The 25,703-nt window shown below is 45.2% G+C and overlaps 1 protein-coding gene across 1 annotated transcript in view; it reads left to right on the top strand.

Annotated features, from left to right (window-relative positions):
• Nucleotides 1–25,087, top strand: part of REELD1 (reeler domain containing 1) — a 258,348-nt gene extending 233,261 nt beyond the window's left edge. Inside the window, exon 7 of the mRNA XM_069631236.1 lies at nucleotides 24,233–25,087. Coding sequence (XP_069487337.1) covers nucleotides 24,233–24,847 — 615 coding nt within the window. The 3' untranslated portion in view covers nucleotides 24,848–25,087. The remainder of the gene's footprint in view (nucleotides 1–24,232) is intronic.
• The last annotated feature ends 616 nt before the right edge of the window (nucleotides 25,088–25,703 follow it).

Below are 25,703 nucleotides of genomic sequence, written 5' to 3' on the forward strand. Positions count from 1 at the left end.
GCAATCTCGGGGAGACTTGGAGCACACAGGTATGAACACAATCTACTACAGTCTGTGGGTAAGTAAAAATCGGCCTCAGATGGCATAAATGTACATCCCACAAATTGCAAGAGCTTGAATGCCAAACCAATAGCTTGTCTGTAGTCGTAGTCTCTGGCTGCTGCACCTCTCTAAGGAAACACCTGGTGAAAGACCAACAGGACCTAGTAAGCATGGTCGATCACAGACTCCTGGTGCCTTCATAGTTAACTGGCAAGAGCACCCTGTACTCACCGACTTCGGATAGAAATGCACACTCCAAGAGTTGCATTCTTCTCACTTCAAGACCAATCTCGTGACTCACTACTAGCGTCACACAGCTATTGGCCTGAGACCAGAGTCGCATGTGGTGAGTGCGCTTCCCGGCATGCATGCACAGCTGCAAGTGCAATTTCAGGATAGACTCCCCCTCCCTTCTATAACCTCACGCTGGGCAGTAGACAGCCCAGGAGGAGGGAGGAATTTCCTAACAAGGAGGAAAACATGGCATCACTCCACTAGCACCTCCATACCAAACTGCTCGGGTCAGAATCAAAGTTGGGTAAATCTGTCATGTCCAAGGCCCGTACCACCAAAACAAACTGATGCCAAAAACAATACTCAACCACATATGATCTCGTGTGGGGTACCAAGTACAGGAAACAGCATAATGCTGTGCTGCGTCATATTTCCACAGCGCCACGAAGCGCTGGGAGCTAGATAGCAATACATAATCTCACCAGTGCCACCAGGTTGAACCATGTTTGTCATGTGGTCTAGGCTATGTGTGCTGTCACAGGGCGTAGGTGGAGGGGCTTGCCACCCTGAGGTCTTTGGCATGCTCACCTAGTCCCTATTCATCATCGGGGTGCAGATCTCTCGCTCTCATAGTGCCACGGATGGTCTTTTATGTGCCATAGTGCCACTACCTGTTTGGGCAGAGAGGGGACTTCAAGGAGATATATGATGAGCAAACATCTCCACCTCTATGAAGGAGTTGCTGCAACATTAAGACAGATGTGTTTGAACTGCATCAGATACACAGGACACAGATAAACCAAATACGTGCTCACACAGGAATAGGACATTGTTTTCAGTCGTGTTGGTTCTGTGGTTAGTACATCCTCAACATGCCCTCTGTGCTTCATGAGTATTCTCATCACTGCTCATCACCTTGGATCGCTGAGGGAGAGCAAGAGAAACTTTTGGGGAAAGGATAATGGTGACAGCATGAAGGATGCGTTCTACAGCGAGAGGAGATAGACTCCCAGGCCTGCAGGGTAAATCAGCCATGGGAAGACCTCAAGGGGACAGAAAGGTGGACTGCTGCACACCAAATAGGGAAAGGCACAGTCACATGTGGATCTGTGTGGGAGATCTATAGTCGATGGCCGTGGGCACACACAAAAGGGATTGCACTTCACCTTCTCCTTCATTCTACTCCTTGTCTATTTTCATTAAGGTGGCCCGAATCACTAAGTGGGGAACCTAGCCTGGCTTGTGCTTTAACACATTACTGTACAGTCCTGTCAATGGGACACTTGTCTCCCCTGGGGGCCAAAGTCCCTCCAGATGCACTACACCCTGACCGTCCCTCTCTTGGGTGTCTCGAGAAGGCAAAAATCCTATGCCTTCCCGGGTTTGAGTCAATAAGCATATTGTGGGTACCCCTTCCTGATTCATCAGAGGAGATTATGTCATCTGTCTCTTACAGGCCAGAAAGCACAACGTTTACCGTAAGTCTGCAAGCAGTACCCCTGCAAGCAAAATACATTGTGAACAGATGGCGACTATATCTATACGTTGCACCCCCAAAGGCCCCAAAGGCAAGTTACACCTATCTCATGGCCTTGACCAATGAATTGTACTCTCAGACACACTATGTGCATGCCAACTAAGCCACTCACACAATTGAATGATATGTTTTGTTCATATTAGATTTATAATGCTCCACCTGTGAATCACAGTCACTTCAAGGCTGTAGGATAATCGTCACAACAGACATATAACAACAGAAGGCTACAGCTCTCCAATCAACTTTCACATCACAGTTCGGGCCAATGCATCCTAGTACCACAGGGACACAGCGCTCCCCTCTGCACACACATGCCTCCATCTTCTCTTTTCTATTTCTATTTAGTGTTGTGTACATGCTACCACCACATAGGTGTATAAGCACTTTTTATAGAATAGCCCACTTAGAGACGATAGAGAACAAGGACAAAGACAGACCACGACCCTGAAACAACAAGGTCTTCCTCTTCCTCCTGAAATGGAGGCGGTCTTTACAGCTCCGTAGTTCTGTGGGAAGGGAATTCCACGCCTTTGCAGCCAAGGTTGTAAAGGAGCTTCCCATAGCGTGAGTGCGTTTCCAGTGCACAACGTGTCATTTATTCCTATCAATAGCTCTCTGTGGCCACCTCGATGTGCATGGGAAACAACGCTGTCTCAAATATGAAGTCACTTTGCTGATATTTCTAAACTGGGTCTTATTGTGGTGGAAATTGACATTTTTTTCTGGGGAATCCCATCTAGCGCAGGGGTAAAGGGAGGTTTCTTGGAGGGCGGGGGGTATTTTATTCACCCCCATAAACATTTGCCTCTCAACCCCGCAAAAGAGGAATCATGAACACCTGGAAAATAGCCGATTTTTAAAATGTTGTCAGCAATGTAGAAAACGTCCTTTTAAACCCCCCAAATAGGCACATCAATATTTCCTCCACAGTGCAATATTGACAGAACCCACCTGCTCAGACGCTCAAGTGGACCTGTGGGGAAGTGTCCTGCCTCTCAACCTAGCTCCCACGGTTCAAACCCCGGCCATGAACACACGGAAGAAACGCACCACAGCATTCGAAAATGAATGTAAAGTGCACACGGGAGTGCACGTGGATTCCCCAGGATTAGGGTGCCGGATACCAGATACGGGTGATGTGGCTCAATGCCGGCACTGCTTATTGTGAGACTACTTCCTGAGTTACCCGGAAGTCAGTATATAAGGCATTTTTGCTTATACGATGTTGTTTTTTGAGTTATTTAAGAAAATGTGTAGGCCCATATGTATCTATTATGTATTTTTATCTCATGTTTCTTTGAAATGTTTTTTTTTCCTTTCTCATTTGGAATGATGAACTATTGTAGAATGCTATAAAGTAAAATATGTTGAAAGTTATTTTAATAACTGTATGACAAATGCAAAAAATATAAAATAAGGGCTTGCAATAATCTACCTCTGAGCCAATAATGGCTCTAGCAACAGTAGCACAATGTACATCTTTAAGAAGAGGATGCAGTCGTCTTTTTTGCTGCGACAGGGAAAGTTAGGTAACGGCATTGAAACCCAGCGTGGAGTTTGATCGCCGGCATAACCCCCCCTTCAATAGCTTTGATATTCATTGGCCCTGCTTTATAATGCCTAAGGCGGAGGCGAAAGGGAAGCAGGTGGACATCACAATGTTTTTAACCCCTCAAGACTCCGTGAAGCCAGGGATTCAGACGGTGAGGGCCGAGGTTCACTTGCCCCCACTTGAGCCAGTCCCCCCGATCCAGCGCTCTACCACGAAGACATGCTGACGGCATTCAAGCAGGATATCATGCAAAAAATAAAACAAGAAATAAAAATCTCCAAGGACTCTTTGGCCCGATCAATTGCAGATCTGAACTCTCATTTGCTGGGCCTAGAATCTGGCGGAAATGACCTCCCTCCAAAACACAGCATGCAAACAGGCACACGACCATGCAGAACTGGCGAAGAGGGTGGATGTGAATCGAAGAGCACTTCGTAGAAATCTGGGTGAAACAAGCGAATCTAGAGGAGTTCTGTGCCATATTTCAGACTAGGATTTGGCAGCATATGTGAGTGCTCTCTTCAAGTCATTTCTCGACTTCCAGGATACAGAGTAACTCGTTTTAGACAGGACTCATTGGGTCTACTCCTCCGCCCAACAGAGACGCAATCTACTGCCAGATGTTCTCTCTCAAGTTCACTTCGACCACCAAAAAGAGGCTATCATGGCCGCAGCCCGAGGTCGGAGCCGGTGACGTTACCGGGTGGCCTCCCTCACTTTATTCCAGGATCTCTCGCCTTATACCCTGGCTAATCACTGACATCTGCAAAAATCACGCCATGGCTGCAGTAAAAAAAAATCATCTATAGCTGGAGGTTCCCTCTGCAAATTGGTCTTCGATTACTGCAATCATCACTACACTAACGGGTCAGAAGAGGAGGCCAGAGAAATTATGGAAGAAACAAACACTACCAGCTGTCTGTAAGTCTGAGAGCCTGATGATCCCCAGTTTGAGCCCGGAGGCCAGAGAACTTATGGAAGAAGCAAACAGTATCAGCTGTTAGGAAGTTGGAGAGCCGGATGATCCCCAGTTTGAGCCCGGAGGCCAGAGAACTTATGGAAGAAGCAAACAGTATCAGCTGTTAGGAAGTTGGAGAGCCGGATGATCCCCAGTTTGAGCCCACCCCAGAGATAAAAGGACGAGACCCAGGGGGCAACATTCTTCCGTTCTCAATGTCGCTGGCTGAGATGTTGAACTGGAATACCTGCGACCCCCGGACTGAGCCTTTGATATCTGCAATTGTTCCTGCAGAGCAATAATTTCAAAATTGGGGAAGGGATGTAGCCGCCTGAGTTGGCTGTGCTGGAAGCTTATGATATGATATGATATGATATGGTATTTATAACGCACCTATATACAAGTGTTTCAAGGCGCGACGAGGCAAGGGAGGGGGAACAAACTGAAGACAGACAACGATCCTACTAGGCCAGGTGAAGGGGAAAGGGAAAAGTGCGGGGGGAAGGTAGAGGGGGGGGGAGTTGCAGTACAGGGGATAGATAGTACAATAAAATAAGATAAATAAAACGGCCAACAGGTGGCAGTGTATGGTAAGTTTAGAACATAAGTGCTGGTAGGGGGGCTGTAAGGATACGGAAAAACAGTCCCCAGGTGCAGGGGTTGCCAGGGAGGCAGTGCAGGTGGGCAACTGGCGGGCCTGGGCCCAAGATCAGAAGGGAGGCCAGGTATCCAGTGCAGTATCTGTCTGGAAAATCAACAGGGGAGAGGGGGAGTGAAAGCAGAAGCAAAGAGGAAGGTTTTGAGGTGCTTCCGAAACCAGAGATGGTTCTCCTCAAGTTTCAGGGAGGCAGGAATGCTGTTCCAGAGGGAGGCCCCAGCCGAAGACAGAGATCTGCCCCCAGCTCGTTGATTGGAGAAGCGACTGACACTGAGGGAGTTGGAGCAGGAAGAGCAAAGAGGTCGAGAAGGAAGATATTTAGGAAGAGAGAGTTGAAGGTATTTTGGCCCCAGGCCCCAGAAGGCCTTGTGGACAATGCAGAGGGTTTTGAACTTATTCCTCGCAGCCACTGGGAGCCAGTGCAGAGATTTCAGTCCTGGAGAGATACGATCCCTGGGCTTGAGGCCAAGGATAAGTCTTGCAGTCCTGTTCTGGATAAGTTGCAGAGGGCGGAGAGTAGAAGCAGGCAGATTTAGATAGAGGCTGTTACAATAGTCCAGCTTAGAGAGAACCAGGGCTCTGGAGACAGTGAGCTTCTGGGGGAAGGAGAGGAAAGGAAGAATACCTCTGAGGAGGTGCAGCTGGTAATTAGACTTCTTAGAGACATCAGAGATGTGAGCAGAGAAGGAGAGTGTGGAATCGAAGATGACCACAAGGTTTTTAGCCATGCAGGTGGGAGCGGGAAGAGGGCCAAGAGAGGCCGGCCAGAGAGCTGCAGGGAAGGAGGGAGTGGGTGTGCCGATGAGCAGAATCTCAGTCTTAATGGCATTACATAGCATCGGGACTCTATGGCCCTGGGAGGGTTTGTTAACCTAGGGAATCTGATACCCTTTGCTTTCTTAGCTAACACATGACGATGTGGCAAAGGTTTGGGCGCTCTGTGCGGATAACGCCTGCTACTGTTGACAATGTCATTTTTTAAATGTTTTGGCAAGTTCCTAAATGCCTGCTTCTATTTTGTTTATGTTTACATTTTGTAGTCCTGATTTTGTATTGTAACACACTGCTTGGGAGAATGAATTCATCGACAAGCGGGGCCCTTTGGCCACACTTGCCAGGAAAATCAGCCACTCAGCGCATCAAAGGCTTGCCCGACCGTACTCCGGATGGTGACTCCTGACGTTGTGTCTCACCCTGAATGTACAGGGAATAAATGCTCTGCTAAAATGCAAGGCACTGTTCCATAGTATGTTGACCTTTAACTCCTCGCTCCTGTTTCACCTCCTGCCCTCAGATTAACCCTGCCTCAATAATAAATGTTACACTATTGTATTTTGTGCCTCCAGTGGCTTGAAGAGGCACGGAGTCACCATCCTGATACGTAAAGGTACCCCGTTGAGAAGGCTGAAAATCTTGCGGGATGGGGGGGGAAGATATATTCTGGTAGTTGGGCTATTATATGGACGAAAAGTGACCCTGGCATCGATATACAGACCAATACTCACCAGGAAACATTTTATGCATCTCTTTCAAAGACGCTGAGGGGGTTCTCTGAAGGTGATATCATTATGGGCAGAGATTTTAATGTAGTGATTAATCCCCTGGCCGATAAATCTCTTCCGCTGACGGCTCATGACAAGAAAAACTTCATAGCCCTCACCACACTACTGCGCGAACCCATGGCGCTTTTTCCACCAGGATGAGCACAATTATACCTTTTTCTCGGCAGTCCATAACAGATTCTCTAGGCTGGATATGTTCCTCTTCTCCAACACCCTAATCCCACAAGTAGTTAGTATTGAGATTCTCCCAAAAGCCTTATCAGATCATGCACCGTGAGACTCGCTATTGCCCCACTTCTCCCAGACTCCCAACACAAACCTCTGTGGCGCATTAATGATTTTCTATTGGGGGATCACTTGGTTCGATCCCACATCTCTGAAGCAATCAAGCTCTACTTTTCGGAAAACGACACTGGCGATGTGGGAGTCGACACCTTGTGTGATGCCGGGAAGACAGTCATTCGGGGTTGTATTATAGATCAATCAGCGACATGGGGGAGAACAAGGAAGTTGCTCCAATCCCACCTGGAAGAGGAGCTTCGGAGAAAATAGAAAGCACACAGGGAGAAGGGGTCCTGGCGCTCACTTCGGGACTTGCGTGTAGCACGGCAAGCCCTGGAAGCGAATCACATGGATTGCGTAGCACACTCCTTGTTGCTTACAAAACAATGCTTCTACACTAAAGGGAACAAAGCCAACAAACTATTAACAGCGAAACTGAAATAAAGGGCTAGGCGCAATTATATAGAGGCTCTGCGAGACACCCACGGTCAGCGAGTGACCTCGGAGGAGGGCAAGCTCCAAATTATGGAGGACTTCTACAAAGGACACTTGGCCGCACAGCAGGGAGACCCGGCAAGCAACGTGTGAATTGATACGCAACTCTCAACTCCCCCAACTCTCCCAGACCACACAGGAGCTCTTAGAAGCGCTCATTACTGACCAGGAGGTTCTACTGGCAATTCGCTCAATTCCCGCGGGCAAGGCTCCAGGGCCCAATGGCTTCACTAACAAACACGCTATTAATTAATAAAGACCAGATGGGCATCATACAAAATCGGTCGGCCCATGATAATATCTGTCGAGTGATAAACCTCATAGCCTTGGCCCCTCAAATACTGGGAAAACTATCACTATTGTCCCTGGATGCTCATAGAGCATTCAATAGCATGTCCTGGGACTATCTGGGAATGGTACTTCAGGGCTTTGGGTTTGGTCCGTGCTTCACCACATTAGTGTTTGCGAACTTTCCGTTTCCAACCACCCGCGTTAGGGTTAATTCCTGGTGGTCCTCCTTGATCTCCTTGGGTAGGGGGACTAGGCAGGGATGCCCCTTTCTCCCCTAGTATTCGCCTTAGCCATGGAGCCCCTAGCCCAAAGAGTCTGCTTCTACCCTGGCGTACAAGGCTTTAGTTATGGGGGGAATGCCACAAACTGGCATTGTAAGCTGATGATGTGTTATGCTTTCTAAAGGACTCGCTCAACTCACTACCGGTTCTCATGGACCTGCTGGCCCAATTTATGGCAGTCTCGGGGTTCGCAATAAACCAGGGGAAATCTGTAGGTATGGGCCTGACAGAAACACCAGCAGCCCTGGCAACTCTGCGGGCAAGATACCCATTTCGATGGTCAGACCCAGATAATCTCCTAGCTGGGTGTACACATAATCCCCACCTACTCGGGCCTTTTGAAGGCTAATGTCCCAGTGCTGTGGAGAGAAGCCAAAGCACTGCTTCAAAGGTGGCATTCTCAGGAAATCTTGCGGCTAGGCCTAATTTGCACGGTAAAGGTGACATTCCTCCCAAAACTGCTATACATCTTTCAGGCGCTACCGGTGCTCATTCCAGTACGAGAGCTACTCGACTTACAGAAAGTGGTGGGGAAGCTCATTTGGCAGCGCAAAACACCACAGATTCTACATAAGCTTCTCACACAAGTGAAACTGCTGGGGGGCCTAGGCTTGCCATCGATTCCACGGTATTACTGAGCTGCTCAAGTAGCAGCAATGCTAGGCTGGGCGGGGGAGGGGGAAACTCCCAAATGGAGAAATATTGAACAAGCTGAATCTCCCTTCCTGCTTGGTCACCTCCCATTCCTCCCCAAGGAGGCACGGCATCAGCGAATCAGCGAGACACCATGCTGATCACCACTTTAGCAACGCTTCAGAACTGGGACAAAGCCTGCACTCAGAAGGGTTTTAAACCAGGCTTGGGATCATTCTCGCCGATTACCCAAAACCCGGCATTCACCCCGGGCCTGCAAGCAAGGGTCTTTCAGCTCTGAAACTCTGGTGAAATCCTGAGATTGCGGGACCTCTACAGTGATTCGTGGCCTCTGACCTTTATCGAGTGCAACGAAAAGTTCAACCTGCTGGAATCTGAGAGGTTCTTTTATGGCCAATTGTGTCATTGGGTGTCTAACACAACGGTTCGACAGGCTGGAACCCGCCTCCCAACAGGCATAGAATTTAAAGTACTAGAAGAGCAAAAAACACATAGAATATCGGCATGTTACAGGCTGCTGGAAGAAAAGTTCCCTGACATGTCGGCATCGGAATGGGAATTGGGCCAGGAAATCTCGGGAGAGTCATGGGCAAGGATATGGACCAGAGCTCTTAAAAGCTTGCGCTGCACCCTGGTGAAGGAAAGGGCGCTCAAGTTGTGCTTCCGTTGGTATCTTTCTCCGCAGCGATTCCACACAATGCACCCCACCTACTCTGACAGATGCTGGCATGGATGTGGACAGCTGGGTGACCCGGCTCACATGTGGTGGCACTGTCCTGTAATACAGTCCTTTTGGCTGGAGTTTCGCTCTAAAATCAAGGAGATCACGGGCACCCAGCTCCCCATGAATTTGCTGGTCCTACTGCTAGGTGACGCCCCTGAAGACGGCTCCTTCCCTATGACGGGAGCTAGGGCAGACCTAACCTCCCAACTACAGATTGCAGCCCGAATCATCCGCGCATGCTTTTGGAAGGCAGCAGAGGGACCGTACATTGCCTATTGGTGGGTGAAAGTGTGGGAATTGATGGGGATGGAGAAACTATCAGCACTAGTGGCGAAAGGATGCCTAAATTCTCACGAATATGGAGGCCTTTCCTGGAACATGTGGCCGAAAAAGAGCAAATGTTTTTCCAGCCGTTACTCTTGAAGCACCTTATCAAACTATGAATGAATAAAATCTGACTCCACTGCAGGTGATCGACAGGGCGGTCAAGCCTAGGCACCTTGTTGACTGGAATGTGTTACCTTCCAGGTCTATGTTTTTTTTTCTTTCTCTCTCATTTTTCCCTTCTCTTTCACTTACCTCCTTTTTACCTCTCCTTACTTTTTTACGCTATCTTTTCGACACACTCTCCATTCAATGGTTGAAATGGCCACGTTAAGCAATTAATTATAAAAACCGGAATTGTGATGTTGAGATGACATGATGGTTAAAAAGCCTGTGTTAAGCAAACAGTTAAATAATTGTAAAAACCAGAATTGCGATATAATGCTGTAACTTGACTTCTATAATGTGTTTCCTCTGCATTGGATGTATCGGAATTCTAATAAAGAAATGCATGGTTAAAAAATATAATAGCAGAGCTAAGGATGGATTTAATATGGGTACCCATAGACAATGTAGCAGCTAGCATAACACCTAAGGATTTGACTTAATCACAGTACGCAACAAGGGAAAGGCAGAATAGGTTTACATATTATTTCCAGCAAATTCGTTGTAGTGACCACCAACAGTTTTGTTTTCACCTGGTGCAGTCCCAGTCAGTTATCATGTATCCACTGTTCCACATGCTGAAAGATATATTGAAGAAGAGAAACGTTGGTCTGGAAATCAGCAGTTAGGATGAAAATAACCTGCGTTTCATCGGCACAGATCTGAAATTTTACCCCTAAATTCAAAAGAAAATCATGCATTAGTTTGAAGTAAATGTTAAATAGAAAGGGTGAAATACAGAAGCCCTGCAGCACGCTGTAATTGATGGACACAGGCTTAGATATATGTCCCCAAACTTCACCCTTGAAATGTGAATGCTCAAGAATAATTTGATCCATTCTGCCACATCATCTGACACCTCAATCACGCTCCCTTATATGCTGAATAAGGATGCAATGATCATGGCTGTCAAAGTCCACAGATAAGTCCAATACCATTAACAAAACCTTATTTCTCTGAGCGACAATCTCAAGCATGGAGTCTTTACAATCTATAAGGGCAACTTTATTATTCCAAGAAGGTCAAAAGCTAGACTGAGGGTCCTGAGCATTTTATGTTCTTCAGTGTAAGCTTGAAGTTGAAGGATAGTGAACTGGAGGCTCTGTCCAGCCCTTCATGATGAGTAGCGGTACCCTGGAGATAGATGGGGATGCAGATTTGATTCATAAATCAATAATCAAGACGACACAAATAGTTTGGCAAAAGTTTGTCTGTTTTAATATCAAGTATCTAAAAGAGGGAGTCCAACGAACATCAGCAATCACTCGATACTCTGACTCTAACTACTTCACAATAAAGTTGGGTTCTTATACCCGAAAGTGGTCATCACTGACGTGCTGACCCACGTCATTACCAACGTCCTCCTCTGTGGCAAACTACAAAAACCTATCGGGAGGTGGGATTGGTTCTAAGTGAATATCTAAGCATAGGTTCTATATCTGTATGGAGTAACGGAAAGAGGTAATTGGATAGTTAACATCAGATGGGGCAACTAAGCCCTCCCTTCAAAATGGCCACTATGAATGTCACTAAATTTACGACATCCCATTGGCTACACACACTATAGGACCCCCAAATATGTGGTCCCCTACAATTGGTTGGCTTCTAACCCCCGTCAATATTTTTCCTTCCTATGTTAGCAGCACGCAGACTGAACAACAGGAGCTTCTGTTCTTTCACTTAATTGTATCCAATGTCAGTCAATTCCAGTTTGATATGACCTTGGCTTTCTTGGCTCGGTGAACTCATTAGCTGCACTTTTATTCTGTTTAATTCAATTGCTTTTCTCAACTGCAACACTAAAATTAGGCCTTCTGTTTTGTTCAGTACTGCTTATATACATAGCAGAAACATTAATCCTGTACTTGTCCATATGTATCTATTGAAGTATATATGTGTATGTTGGTGCTTGCCGCGGTCTAATGTATTTAAAAGCATGTGGCTAGCTTCATGATTACTTTGCTGCTTGCGTTTCATTGCATCTGTACACGCTTAAACTAACTATCTTCAACAGGTCTGTGGCATAAGTCTCTTCATCTTGATTCCAAGATGTCACTTATCCTTGGTACTTCTTTGTTCTTTATAAATCGTCTGCCTCTCTGGTCTGGTTATCTTTCTATATGGGTGTCGATTCAACTTTGTATGACGTCACCATTCATCCTTGTCATTTAGTTACTTTGCCTCTTCAGGAATCTCATTCAAATGGCCATCATATTGTCTTGACTGTATGTATGGTTTCCTCAATGGGTACTTTACCTCCCCTATTCTCTTAGGAATAGGTATTTGTATGGGTGCTGCACAGAGTCCACGCTCTTCTCTTTGCTGGTTACTTGTTCAGTATACGTCACATACTTTGGTTTATATGTTTCAGGTAGGGTAGGGGGGGCAGTTGGAGTGGGGGTACCTGGCTCCTCCTCTACAATGTTAATGTTAAAGGTATTTATATAGCGCACTGTCACCAACAGAGTTGGTTTCCAGGCGCTTAGTAGCAACCTTATCCAAAATTGTCAAGAGAAATGACACATTTGAGATTGGATGCTAGCTAGACCAACATATCTCAGGATGAAGAGGGGACTTCTTTAAGAGAGGGGTCACCCACATCTATTTGAGGTTCTCTCTGACCATGGCACCTCTACATGAAGCATTGATAACATCTGCAACAGTGGTGTTTAAGTCTCCAAAACAGGTTTTAATAATGCTGGAAGGGCATCTTGTAGGATTAATGCCTTGAATGACAGCCTTAACAGCTTTCACAGTAATGGGTGCACATTTAAATAAAGTGATCTGTCTGGATGGTACAGGGGTAAAGGTCTGTACCAGGGGCAGCATGGCATCTGTAGCAGTAGTGGTGGATGGAGCCGCTTCACTTACATGAGATCTGATATTTTTGCTCTTATCCTGGAAAGATGACTGATGGTTATCAAACCATGCTTCGAGAGAGATAACATTTTAAACATTTCCCTGGTGGAGCTAGCCACAGAATCAGTTTGGTGAGAGAAAAAAAGTATTTTCTGCTACTAAAACGGCTGACTTCTATTTCCAATGTGCTTGCTTATTTAAGCAAATAGAAAAGTTCTTAGCAGAACATTCTCTGCCGTTTGCGTTCCATTTTCTAAAGGCTAGCTCACAAGGGGAGCGTCACATGACGCTTAGAAACAGACCTGAACAAAGAGCGCAGGGGACGTTCGGTCTGCACGCATCAACACAGCAGCAACGCTTTCTTGCTGCGTCCCCTTGTCTCCACCAACCTAACCCACTACCTTCTCGTTCAGATCCCCCAGAGTGCCTGACACCATGCAAATGGCAGCTGGGTGTGGTTTAAATCTCAATAACATAACAAAACATATGGCCTCATTACATGTTCAGCGGTAGGCTTGCCGGTAAAATCGGCAGGCTGCCGCCAAACTTGCAAATTTTACCGGCACCCGGGAATAGGCAATTACCATGTCATTACGACCTTGCTGGACCCGGTAATTGCCTATTCACAGGCACCAGTATAAAATGCTCCCCATTCCCATTCGAGCCTCATAGGGCTCAATGGGAATGATAGGGCTCAATGGGATTGTGGAGGCCGGATGCACCACCATTCAGAATGGTGCCGGTGCATCCGGCATGGTCTGCTTGTGGGTGCCGGTCCGCCCGCCGGGTCCGACCTGGCGGGCGAAAAAAAGCACCCGCGAGCAGGACTCGTAGTTTGCCGGTTCGGTAACTATGGTACCGGCAAGCTTACCGGTACCGTAGTTACCGGACCAGCAAACTTGTAATGAGGCCCATAGTCTAGATAAACCTGGGCGCTCCCAATACTAGGGCAAGGATACTGACAAATAAGGTGCAGAGGAAATAAGAGCGTTGCTAAACCGTGTCAGATGAGGAGGCAGGAACACACCACGAACGAAGCAAACAAAAATATAGGAATTAAAGGAACTAGAGGTATTTACCCAGCAAAAACTCCATTAAACAGAAAATTACATTTCTGTCCATTCATAGAAAAGGGAGAAAAAATATAGATGTGTAGCGTGGGTTGGTGTAGATGGAAGGGAGGGTGAAAAAGATACACTGCGTGGGGATCCACCATAAGAGGCAGAACCAGGGGCAATTCAACAACAACAAAAAAAACATTTTATTCCGGAAATAAGACTATTCCCATAAAACACATGACATATAAAGTTCAAACATAATCTGTAAAAGTACACCAAATACAATAGTTAAGAACATACCCTCATATATTTTTCCTCATCAACAACGCAGATAATTGGCCTAATCAAGGAGACAGTAAAATTGGGTGGTAACACTAAAAATTGCAAAGCAGGTCTGCATTGCACAAAGCCCTGAGCTTTGGTACTGGAGTAATTGCAGGCCTCCTTGCTGTGGTGTATGAAGGGCCAAAAATGATACAATGTACAATAATTCCTCCACTCCTGGAAAACAGGGGGAATTCCGATCAGTGAGGCAATCCTGCACTTGCTCATTGAAATGCAACGGTAATTAACCAAGGTGGCACTCATTAGGAGGTTGGCAGATAAAAAACAGCCAATTAACCAAGTAAAGCAGAGAGGCATACAGACAAGATGATAGCCCCTCTCTAACCCCCATGTAAAGGCCAACTCCACCAAAAGTAAATCCAAAAAATCAGAAACGCAAACATGCCACAACACTCCCTATGAAACAAAAAAACATTGAAGGAAATGGAGGGGAGGTGGGGGGGTGAAAGAAAAGTTTAATCATTATTTAAAAATGAGAAGTAGGTCTGCTATGTACAAAGTGTGCATGGGGCAGTAGTTTAAAGTTAGTTATCATGAAATCATTTTACGGCAGCGAAACAGGATGGGGGAAAGAACCAATGAACACATTTTGAAAGCGAGTGCCAGCAAGAAAATGCTTTGATGTAAAAGTGACCAGGCGAGGGCAGAGATGATACATGTCAAGCACCCACCTCGAAAGTAAGTTATTTAAGACAGAAACGAAAATACAAAAATCAAAACTTCCACAGTGTGAACATTTAAAGCATGTCATTTACAAGTGACAAGTTTCTCATGCTTCCACAATATTATGAGTGACAGGTTTCTCATGCTTCCACAATATTATGAGTGACAGGTTTCTGGTATCAGATTGCCAGGAAGGTGTCACGATGGTGGCCTGTCAAGTGGAATGTACAGTCGAGTAATGAATACCGTTAAAAGAAAGGAAAGTAAAAAGAACAACATGTTTCTGAAGTCCACCCTAGGTCACCCTTACATTTACCTTGTTTACTTAAAAGTTGCTAAGATGTCTGCAAGTTCGAGTTTGCTGACATGTCACATTAGTAATGCACATGGAAAAAAGACTTCCATGCATCGATGTGAAGAGAGGTCATTCTATGTCTAATGTCATTTGCCGGCATTCTTGCCTATGCATGGAAAAAAGCAGTAAACAACTGGAAACCTCAGAACTATTGTCTTTGTCAATGCTTGTTAATAATAGTGGGACTTACAGCAGTAATTTGGTTGGACAGTAGGGGGTGTGCATTATCACGAATGCATGGGAATACCTCGGATCAAATTCTAACAATAACAAAGATGTGAAATACAAACATCGCGTTTACATCCATCAGTTCAGTTGATGATGCAAAATGCAAAAATCAATCTTTTAAATCCAAATTTTAGGTTAACAATTCACTCCAGGGAAATGAGGAACAATGATAACGTATTGAAATCCCATAAAGAGTGCAGCATGGGTTCCAGAAAGGACATCAATATCATGAAGTCGAAATCCTCCTGCAGGTTGGACTGCAATTTAAATAAACTTCAAGATTAACATTTTCTAGATAATTCATCAAAACTCTGGCAAATTGTGCTTAATTTTCGTTTTCCAAGCATGCCAATAAATTCATATTAATCATCTTTGTTTGACCCTCGTTGGCTGATGTTCCGACCAGGAACAAAACTCCACTGCAAATCTAACATCAAGATCCTATAAGTGTCTTTTGATTTGCCTTTGTGAATGTCTCCAATAAATTTAACAAAATTCTCATTTATTCTGCAGTCTCAGATTGCATGGAATCTCAGATTTCTGGGAATCCACTCCATTGTATGTAGGATCTCAGGCTCAAATGAAAATATTTTAGTTCCAGGGAATGTAAGATATGGCTTGCTTATTTCTGCCACTCTTCAAACTGAATGCTCATACCCCGAGTACCTTTCACATACCTTTAAACCTTTTCACTCCCCAGGATGGGTAAAAACAGATGTTGTTTTGGCGGGTGAGAGCCTATTGAAGCATATGGGCAGGGTTGGTGGGTGGGTAAAGTGATTCCACGATGGGTGACACCTGTCAAAATCATGTGAGTTGCAAGGTATCCTTTCTTTTCACCCGCTACCTAGAAGTCAAGTTAGGACCTTTTACAACCAAATCTCTGCCCCAGTTCTGGAATGTCCACCAGAGATTCAAGCACTTTGATTAGGGTGCACATATTTGCAAATTACAGGGAACTCTCATCATAAATATCTGTGTCTCTCTTCAAATCGCATGTAAGAGATTTTCCCCAGGTTAATGGCAATAATAGAAAATTGCAAGCCAGATGAAGAGAAGCTGTGTGACCATTTGTCATGTTTGGTTACACAAGCACATTGTTATATAAGCTGACTAACATCAGTTACTGTCAGCCGCATTGGCCTTCATGCTAAAAAAACATAGAAACATAGAATCAAGCTTCCTGATAAGTGTCGTACTAGGCCTTTTTACGCATTAAAATCTTGCAAATACGACACCTTTTATCTTTCAATGTGTACCATTTACTCACCAGTTGAAACCCAGACGGCAGTACAAAGGGAAGGTGACTTGACAGAAACCAACACAGGTCATTTGATTCCTATCTGCACGGATAAAATTACAGGCCATGAATGAGCGGCCTGAAAACAGATATGTTTCTCCGAGTCTGTCAGAAACCACATTCAGTGAGATAAGGAATGGATTCTTTCTGTACAACTTCTGCTATGTTTCGTGTCTGTAGATGCTCATGGAGAGATGCATAATGCATGCATATTTATGTTCCTAACATGCTAGGAACTTGGAAGTAAAAGGAAGGAACACTTTACAACTGGGAAGTATCCTTTTGACAAACAAATTATGTTTTTTCAGTGAATGCTTGCTGGCATTGCACAACAGTATTGTTCAGAGTTCCTGTGTTGTGTGCATGTATCATGAATATGCATCTATGTGGTGTCTTCATACACATTAATGTATAGGAAAATGTTTTCCACAAATATAATGCATTGTTTGAAGCATGACATCCTTGCTTAACAACTGTTTTGAGTATAATGTGTTCTAATCATTTTTAAGTACAGTCATGTTTTGTCTGTTGCATACTTCCTACACTCTTGTGGAGACAAATCATTTTACTCTTACAATTTAATGTACATTCTAATATTTAGAAAAGTGTGTATAATACTCCCACCTCAACACTTTATCTGGTGCATGGATGAATATACAATGTCTAGTTTAAACATCCATATTTTAAAACCTTCATTTGTAGGTCAGTGTGGTAAATGGTATTATAAATGGTCAGCAGAAGGAAGGATCTCACTCAAAGGTGAATGATTATGAAGACACCAATCACAGAGGTCACAGCCTCTTCCAAATCTTCAGCACTACACTTAAACATTTAAAACCTAACTCTCCACCCATTGCCAGCACTGCTACAAAACAACAATGAAATGGTTGCATTTGCAAATGAAATAGAAACTCATTAAAACATTCCTGTAGTGGTAATCCAAATAGGGATTTCACATTTTAAATAGTGCTTCATGCATGTTTCCTCCAACTTCTAAGCACTGTGATTATTATTACCTCAGTCGATAGATTACTGACCTCTGAAGGATGTAAAACTAACTCAGTCAGCCTCAGCCAACATTTCACCATGAGATTAGATCTAGATTTTAGCACTGAGCACTTGCTTCTTTGCACTATCGTATCACCACCCTGGCATAACATTAAGCAGTACTAGTTCCAGGAAATGGGGACTTTCATTACTCTTCAAAAGACAATTCTGCTATTAACCCTCAAAAACCATTACTTTGTGATTGCCCAGGTTTGTTTTAAATATATTCAGAAGAGAAGAAATCAAACGTGCAGATCTTTGGAGACAAAAAATGAAATATGTAATGAGGGATTTAGCGGATAATTTGAACATCTCCTTTTGCAACACTTTTTAGGAAGTGAACCAGCTGTAGATTGGCTGGGAATTGGAGCACAAATTATTTGTTGTTCAATGGTTGAATTCTTATTCATTCCGGTTTACTAAATTTCGGCTATGTGGAGTTTTTCTGATTCCAGAAGCCGGGTCAGCTTTCGTATTTGAACTAGTCGCTATCAATGCTATATTAGTTCTATCTGTGAGGAGCATGCGCTGCAGAGGCAATAGGCTGTTCCTGTACCATATGGGTGGTGCTCCCAATGCTAGTATGCTATTCCTATTCTATCTGAGGGGAGCTTGAATCGCTTAGTAGCTGCTGGGAAGGTTCTTTGTGATGGAATTTGGACTGCTGAGGCCTATGCTGTTCTCGTTCTATAATAGTGTAACTTGGATTGCTGAGGCTCTTCGTTCACCTGTTCAGTGTGGGGAGCTTGCAATGCTCCATTCCATGCAGTTCCTTCTCTATGCACGTTGAACTACTGCTGTGATTTATGACTTATCTGTGGTAATTTTGTGCTATTGAGACCAATGTCATTCCTGTTCCATGTGAGGACAGAATGATCTACTGAGGCCCATGCACACCTTTTCAATATTAGATGGGGAGTGCATACTCCTGGAGTCTATGCCCCACCTGTTCTTTGTGAGACTACTGTGGAGACCAATTCCTTATCTGTTCTCTGTTTGAGTATCTTGTATATGTGCTTTAACTTGCACTGAACTACTCCACCAGTTCTACTTGATGAACCCACCGGCCCAGAGGTGGAGTGGCCCTGATCTTTCCGGAGTGAGTCCCTGCTTCTGTCATTCCTACGCAGGTTTACTCCTCCTCCTCCTACGCCTCCACCTCTCACCTTCTCCTCCTCTGAGACCTCAACATGCACCTGGATGCTTCTAATCCCTCATCTGGCCTCTTCTGCAACCTCTGCAACACTCTCTCTCTCCATTCTACCCTCTGGGCCTGCACACTCTGCCAGACACACCTTGTATGTTCTCATCTCCTCAGACATCCCCCTCTCTAACCCTCTCGCCACTTTTCTGCTTTCCTCCCACCTGAAACTCTCTGTCCCTCAGGCAAAGCCCACCCCAGCACTGCCACTTACTTTCTCGGTCATTCGGCCCATGAAGTGTGTGTTAGTGGATGCCTTTGCCTCTTCTTTCTCTGCTCCTCCTGCTGACTCACACTCTGACACAGCCCTCTCTAACCTACATCTTTCTATCTCCAACACTCGGAACATCCTTGCCCCTGTCATGAGAATCTGTCTGAAGCCTACCTCCAATTGCAACTCTTGTATGACTCCGACCTCGCCATCCTGAAACGCAAGTTCAGTGTGGTTGAGCGGAAGTGGAGGGCTTCGGGCGCATCCTCTGACAAACTGGCCTTCTGCCTCCTCCAAAGGCAATACAGACTCTCTGTCCAGTCCAAGAAGAAAGTCCACATCCAAGCCTGCATCTCTGCGACCTCTAACTTTGCCAAACTCTTTAAAATCTGCAAGGCACTGGCCTTTCAAATCTCAGCCGGACCACCTGAAGTTCTGGTAGCAGCTCAAGACCTTCCCTTTCACCACTGCTTTCTCTTTCTCCCTCTCCTGCTGACCTACCTGTCTGCTGTGCCGACTGCTTGCTTGGCTACCCTCATTCTCACTGGATACCAGGCTCCTCCTCGATCAGTCTCCACTGCACTGCCTCCAGGCCTACCGCACACTTAGAGGATGTAACTGTTACCTCTACAGTACCCTGCCTCTTTGCACTTACCCAGAGCCGCTCTGCCTTGACTGCACTTACTAAGAGCAATGCTGCCCTGATTGCACTTCCCCCTTCCCTTTTCCTAGCACTCCCCTCTCTCCCTTCCCCCTGCACTTTTGGCTGCCGCACTTGCACAATCTGAATGACACAAAGCCTAGTAAGATCGTTTGTCTTGTCCCCTCTCCCTTGTCTTGTCATGCATAGAAACACTTGTGTACATGCACATTATAAATTACATATATCATATCATAATGCTTGTATTGTTGTTCCCAGAGTTGCCTTTGCTGTTGGTCTGAGGGACGCCTGAGTGGCTCCTACTCAAGCTGACCTGTTCTGCCTGTTCAATGTGTAAAACAGTTTATGCTGTCATTGTACCTTTTCTTTACATGCAATGAAAGCTCAGTGTTACTACTCATTTGTGAGAGGGAGATTCCTCTGCTGCACACTGTGCAGTATCTATTAATTATAAGAGAAACCTACTTTTTTATGTCCTGATGTGGACCGCTGCCTCATGATAAGGGTTTTCATACAGTGTTAACTTTGTGCATGTGTCGGCTGGATGCCACATCAGATTTTAATCATTTGCGAAGGAAAAAACAAATAGTTTCTCCTTTTCAAAGTTTAAAAATAGGGAGTAAAATACTCCCACCTCAAACTCTTATCTGGTGCACTGCATAGAAGTCAGAATGTTCAGGTCTATTCCGGCAGCAAGTGATAGAATTGGTTATGTATAAACCACATAAACTAACCACATTAAATATAAGATACACCAAAGCACCACATGTTCTCTCTTTCTCTTATGTTCTGTGTTTGTGTTAACACTCCAGATATCTGGCCTTTTTGTAAACAACCGTTGAGACACCTGTAAGAAACCAGAAGGTGTCTCGCCCGCAAGCCCCCGGGGGTCTCTCTCTCAGGTGGCCAGAGAACAGCCATTGCCTTTGAATCCAGACCCTGGGGAGAACCATTGTGGGAGGATCACCTCGGTGAGGGGCCTTCGGGGAGTGGAAGTGGGACACCTGATGGCGAGACACGGTACCACCCTCCCTGTAACACCTTTACCCCATCCTAGGATATTTGGGAGAAAACAGACTCACACCCGAGCATTGTACCTGACATGTCCCACTACTATCGTCATACATGGTCAGGCAATTACTGGTAACCACTCACACCGGACGTCTATTAAACTTCCCCACACGGATAAAAGGTGTAGCATGAGAGCACACTCTGAGCGAGGCAAAGCAAACGAAAGAACAGAGTTTTCCAGCCGGCAGCAGAATGAGGGGAGAAAGACGGCAAACCAAAAAGGGTGCACAAGGAGGGAAATACCCTTTAACTTTCCGGCAAGAAACTGTTGCTTTCCAGAATCCTTCAGATTAAAAAGCGTAAGCCCAGGAAACCAGACTGAAGAATCCTGCATTGTATGTTGGGGATACCCGGGGCCTCCTGCATGGCTGACTAAGTTGGGAGGAGCAGCAGCCACTGTGGTAACATCCTTGGCTCCAGGATCAAAGCAGCGCCAGAGAGATCAACACAGCTGGTGAGTTGGGAAGACTGATGCAAGACCGGTCTGTGTTCAAGTCAAGGTTGCAAGCAGCAACATTGTATAAAGAGCACAAGAATGAATATTAATAATACGTATGATGAAAGACGTGAGGAAAGCTTAATTGCTGACAGATGTTTTAACTTTAACGGAGAAAGGTACAATACCAGTAACAGAGTCGTCCGGCACCACAAGTGTGCTCAATCAAAGGTCTCTGTGAGGTATCCAGCCAAGAAGTAGCAGAAGCGAAAATAAGACATGAGAATGAGAAATGAAGTGTATCGAAGTGGTCCTGCGATGGTTTCAGCAAAACCCATCGACAGTCTTTGATTTTTGATACAAAGGTGTCCAAGCCTGAACGAGGGAGACCAATTTTGAACCTTGTGTTTAAGGGGTCCGAGCCAGTAGAACAATTGTCAACATTGTGTTTAAGCACAAAACGGGGAGACCAGTTGTCAACATTGTGTTTAAGGGGTCTGAGCCCGAACGAGGGAGACCAATTGTGAAAATTGTGTTAAAAGGGGGTTCGAGTCTGAAGGAGGGAGACCCATGGTGAACTTGTGAATTTGAAAATCCTGATAAGAAAGGAATTTTGGTGCTGGAACTTTGGTGCTTGTTTTGTTACGTCAGGCCCGCTGCAATAAGAGACATTTATTTGGAAAGAGACTTTGGCACAGAAGGCCCTGACACCTATGCTTTGGACTATATCTTCGTGGCAGAGAAGCCAGGGTGTATGCGAAGCTTTGAGAGTGCTGCCTTGTCCCATGCTGAAAACTTGGGGAAGGGAAGCCAACTTCTCAACTATTCTGACATATAGTGACTTGGACACTTTTCGGTTTGCATATGCATACATTGTTATCCCACATCATTTGTATTTAGAAGTAAGGATTGACAGTAGGTTTATTAGTATATGCCCCTTTATTTTGACTCCACTAGGACTGCATTATTATTATTTGATGGTCGTAGCTTGCTCCCATCCTTAGATGAAGGGTCAGATAGGCATTCAATCAACCCATTGAAGTTCAATAAACACCCTTGAACTGTGATAATTTGTGTCTGTCTTCACTTTTTTATACCATGCCTTCCTTACTCACTTTTGGGAAATAAATGATTCTATATGTTGAGCTATTTCAAGTTTGTCCTTTTGTTTTTCATCCATCCATCTATTCATCCATCCATTCTATGTAAATGTTCTACGTGCAACGCTTTTGCGAAAACACTATATAAATAACAAATCATTATCATCTCGGTGTATGACTAGAATAGACAAACAAGATGGGGAATCTTCTGATGAAAACAAACAGAAGTTAAATTAGCATATTCAATAGGCTCACCTCAATCAGTAGCACCTCAAATGTGTGGAACTCTATGTGCCACACCAGAGAATATTCATTTGCATATCAGTAGTCAAATCCCCTTTGCCCCTATCATATCAGCAAGAGCACCAACAGAAATCCCAAACGTGTGTTTCTGCCTCCTAGGCTGCCATCCGCGATGTCTGCTGAGGTGCAGATGCCCTGCCAGGCACAGAGAGCAAGTGGCCCATCTATGTATCCCCCTACTCACTTAGAGTGGGAACAAAAGGAATTTAAAATTAGCCAAACATATGTGAACATTTTGGCTGAGAATGAACAAAAGCTAAAATAGTTTGCTCGCTGGGTGGAGACTTACTCAGGGGTTTAGATGTATGTGTCTCTCTGGCCTGTGACCCACTCAAGAGTTCAGGTCTTTGTCTTCCCCTTTGGGCTGCAGCCTACTCAGGAGGACAGCATACATGCTTACCCTCCCGATTTAGACAGGACACTCACGATTTCTTCAATAAAAAACATTGTTATCCCCCCTAAAATAATTCTAACCCCAATACAAGCCTATAGGAAAATTCATTTCTCCTGCTTTCCATTACAGAATCTCCTTCCCAGGTGCTTCAAACGGTTGCCATGTATGGCTCAGATATAAGTGCCTCCTCTCTGGGCTGTGACCCACTCAGGAGTTTGGATCCAAATGCCTCTCTGGGTTGCGACCCACTCAGGAGTTTAGATCCAAGTACCACTCTGGGCTGTGACCCACTCACGAGTTTTGATCCAAATGCATCTCTGGGTTGTCTCCCACTCAAGCATTTAGATTAATGCACCTCCCTGGGCTCTGGCCCACTCAGGAATTTAGATCTATGTGCCTCTCTTGGTTGTGACCGACTCAAGATTGCAGATTTATGTCTTCCCCTCTGCGCTGCGACCCACTCAGGAGTTCAGCATACATGTCAACACTCCCGATTATAGGCTGGAAACTCAATATTGTTATTTTTTCCCTTTTCCCACCTAAAATAATTCTAGCCCCAATCCAAGCCTATTGGAAAATGCATTGTCCTGCTCTCCGTTACGAAATCTCCCTCCCAGGTGCTTCAGAAGGTTGGCATGTATGGTTCAAATCTATGTGCCTTCTCTCTGGGCCGTGCCCCACTCAGGAGTTTAGATTCAAGTGGAACCTTGGGCTCTGGCCCAATCAGAAGTTTAGATCTATATGCCTCTCTGGGCTCTGGCTCACTCAGGAGTTTAGATCTTTGTGCCTCTCTGGGCTCTGACCCGCTCAGGAGTTTAGATCTTTGTGCCTCTCTGGGCTCTGACCCGCTCAGGAGTTTAGATCTGTGTGTCTTCCCAGAGGAGAATAGCCATTGGCCTATCCGTCTGATCCCTCCCATGATGGTAGACCTTTACGGAGTATGACCAAAATATGGAAACAAGGGTGCATGAGTGAGAATGCTTCAAGCATGAAATTATTATCGCTCATAGTCCATATGTTTGAATGGATAACATGCGGCCACAGCATTCATCCTTACACAAATGATCACCAGACAACCTGTAAACAGCAGGACAACTTCTTGTGTGATGTTTTACTAATGGTCAACATCGTTTTTTCAAGTTAGTTTGTGTTGCCAGTAATAGTCATATTAATTTGCGGATGGTTGGAAGATTGGGGTCTTCATAACATGGTTGTTTTCTCCTTTATTGTCTTTTTATAAGGTGTTTTCTGAAGCCGCCAACACTGCTGTGACGATTTCTGATACTAACAATGGACTTCCGCCTTCCTCTCTGCTTGGAGACACTTCCTGGCCTCCACCTACTGGAAAGTCACTGCAGCTTTCGCACAAGCATAATGAGTCTGTACGATTCACCCAACCATCTACAAAGGAGAGGGTTGAGGGACAGCCAGTCACCAAGAAGATCTCAGCAGACTTCCTTCAGCAGTCAGAGCAAGCTGAACCAGGTCAGGAGGCTGGGGGAGAAGCCGGTCACACACCGCCCTGGATGACCAAGCCGGTGCGCGAGCCGGCTGTGCCCGCGAAGGGCGGAGAAAATTCCCGCAGAGGGATGCATCTGGCTGCCGCTCAGTTGGGAATACTTCTTGGCTGTTCAGCAGCTCTTGGCATGGCACTGGCTGCTGGCCTGCGGTGCATCCATGCCCAGTACTGCCACAAGAGAACCGAGGTGTCCTTCAGCGAACCAGAAACCAATGTCATAACAGTGAGGGAAAGTGGGGAGATGATGGAGTTCCGAAAGGTCCGGGAGAACAGCTTTGTGCTAGTCCAAGCCGAGTACAATTGGATTACTCCATCAGCCAATGGGAAAAAGCAGTGACTTGTCCTGTTTCGATTTCCACAGTTTTTTTTTATATTATAAGTTTACATATCATTGGTATACAGTGTACATAGGACTATTCCTATTTAGGAAATCTAAAGATTATGAGGCAGACATTTACTCTGATTTCCTTATTTAAAGTCATGTGTTTAAATTGTGAAATATTGCGGCATATACATTCACCTAGAAAAACAGAAACTCCTTATATCCGTTTTATATATCATAAAGTTTCTGAAAAAGTCTTATTTCGTTATTTGGAGTTGTTCTTTTTCGTAAAGCACTAAAGTATGTATTCAGCTGGAGCGCGCAGGCCATCTTCAGTCAATCTGCACAATAGGAGCAGAAATAAAAGTGCGGCCGCATTGATTGTCTTTGGGCCTTCGCTCGCAGTCAACAGATATCCAATCAATAAACACGGTGACTTTGGGGAGAGCAAAAACTATTCAGTTGAAGGATGAGTGGGTGGCGTCACTGGACCGACAGAATGTAAACGAGAATCAGCAAACAATAGACTTTTAGAGGCTTTGTACGATTGCTTTTGAGGTGCAAATGGAGAGCAGCCTTGTGCGTGCATTCACACCTGATAAAAAGGCATGTTTCTTCCTTGGAGTCTGCGTCTGCTCCATCTGTCCTTCTGCCAGCTCAGTAAGTCACTCTGGGAATCTGAGCAGCTTACTGTATCTCACCTGCCCCTGAAAAGAAGAGTTGAAAAGTTAGGGCCGTGCTAAGGGAACTTTTTCCATGCCATTGAAGGGACGCACTGGTGCAACTAGATTCCATGCAGTGTTTTACCTACAGGGCTGGAGGGGCCTAGGGGAGAGACTGCCAAAGCCACTGGCTCCACGGTGAAGGGGCA

Source organism: Ambystoma mexicanum, chromosome 6q (assembly GCF_040938575.1).
Source record: "Ambystoma mexicanum isolate Mex_15411 chromosome 6q, UKY_AmexF1_1, whole genome shotgun sequence".
Taxonomy (NCBI): domain Eukaryota; kingdom Metazoa; phylum Chordata; class Amphibia; order Caudata; family Ambystomatidae; genus Ambystoma; species Ambystoma mexicanum.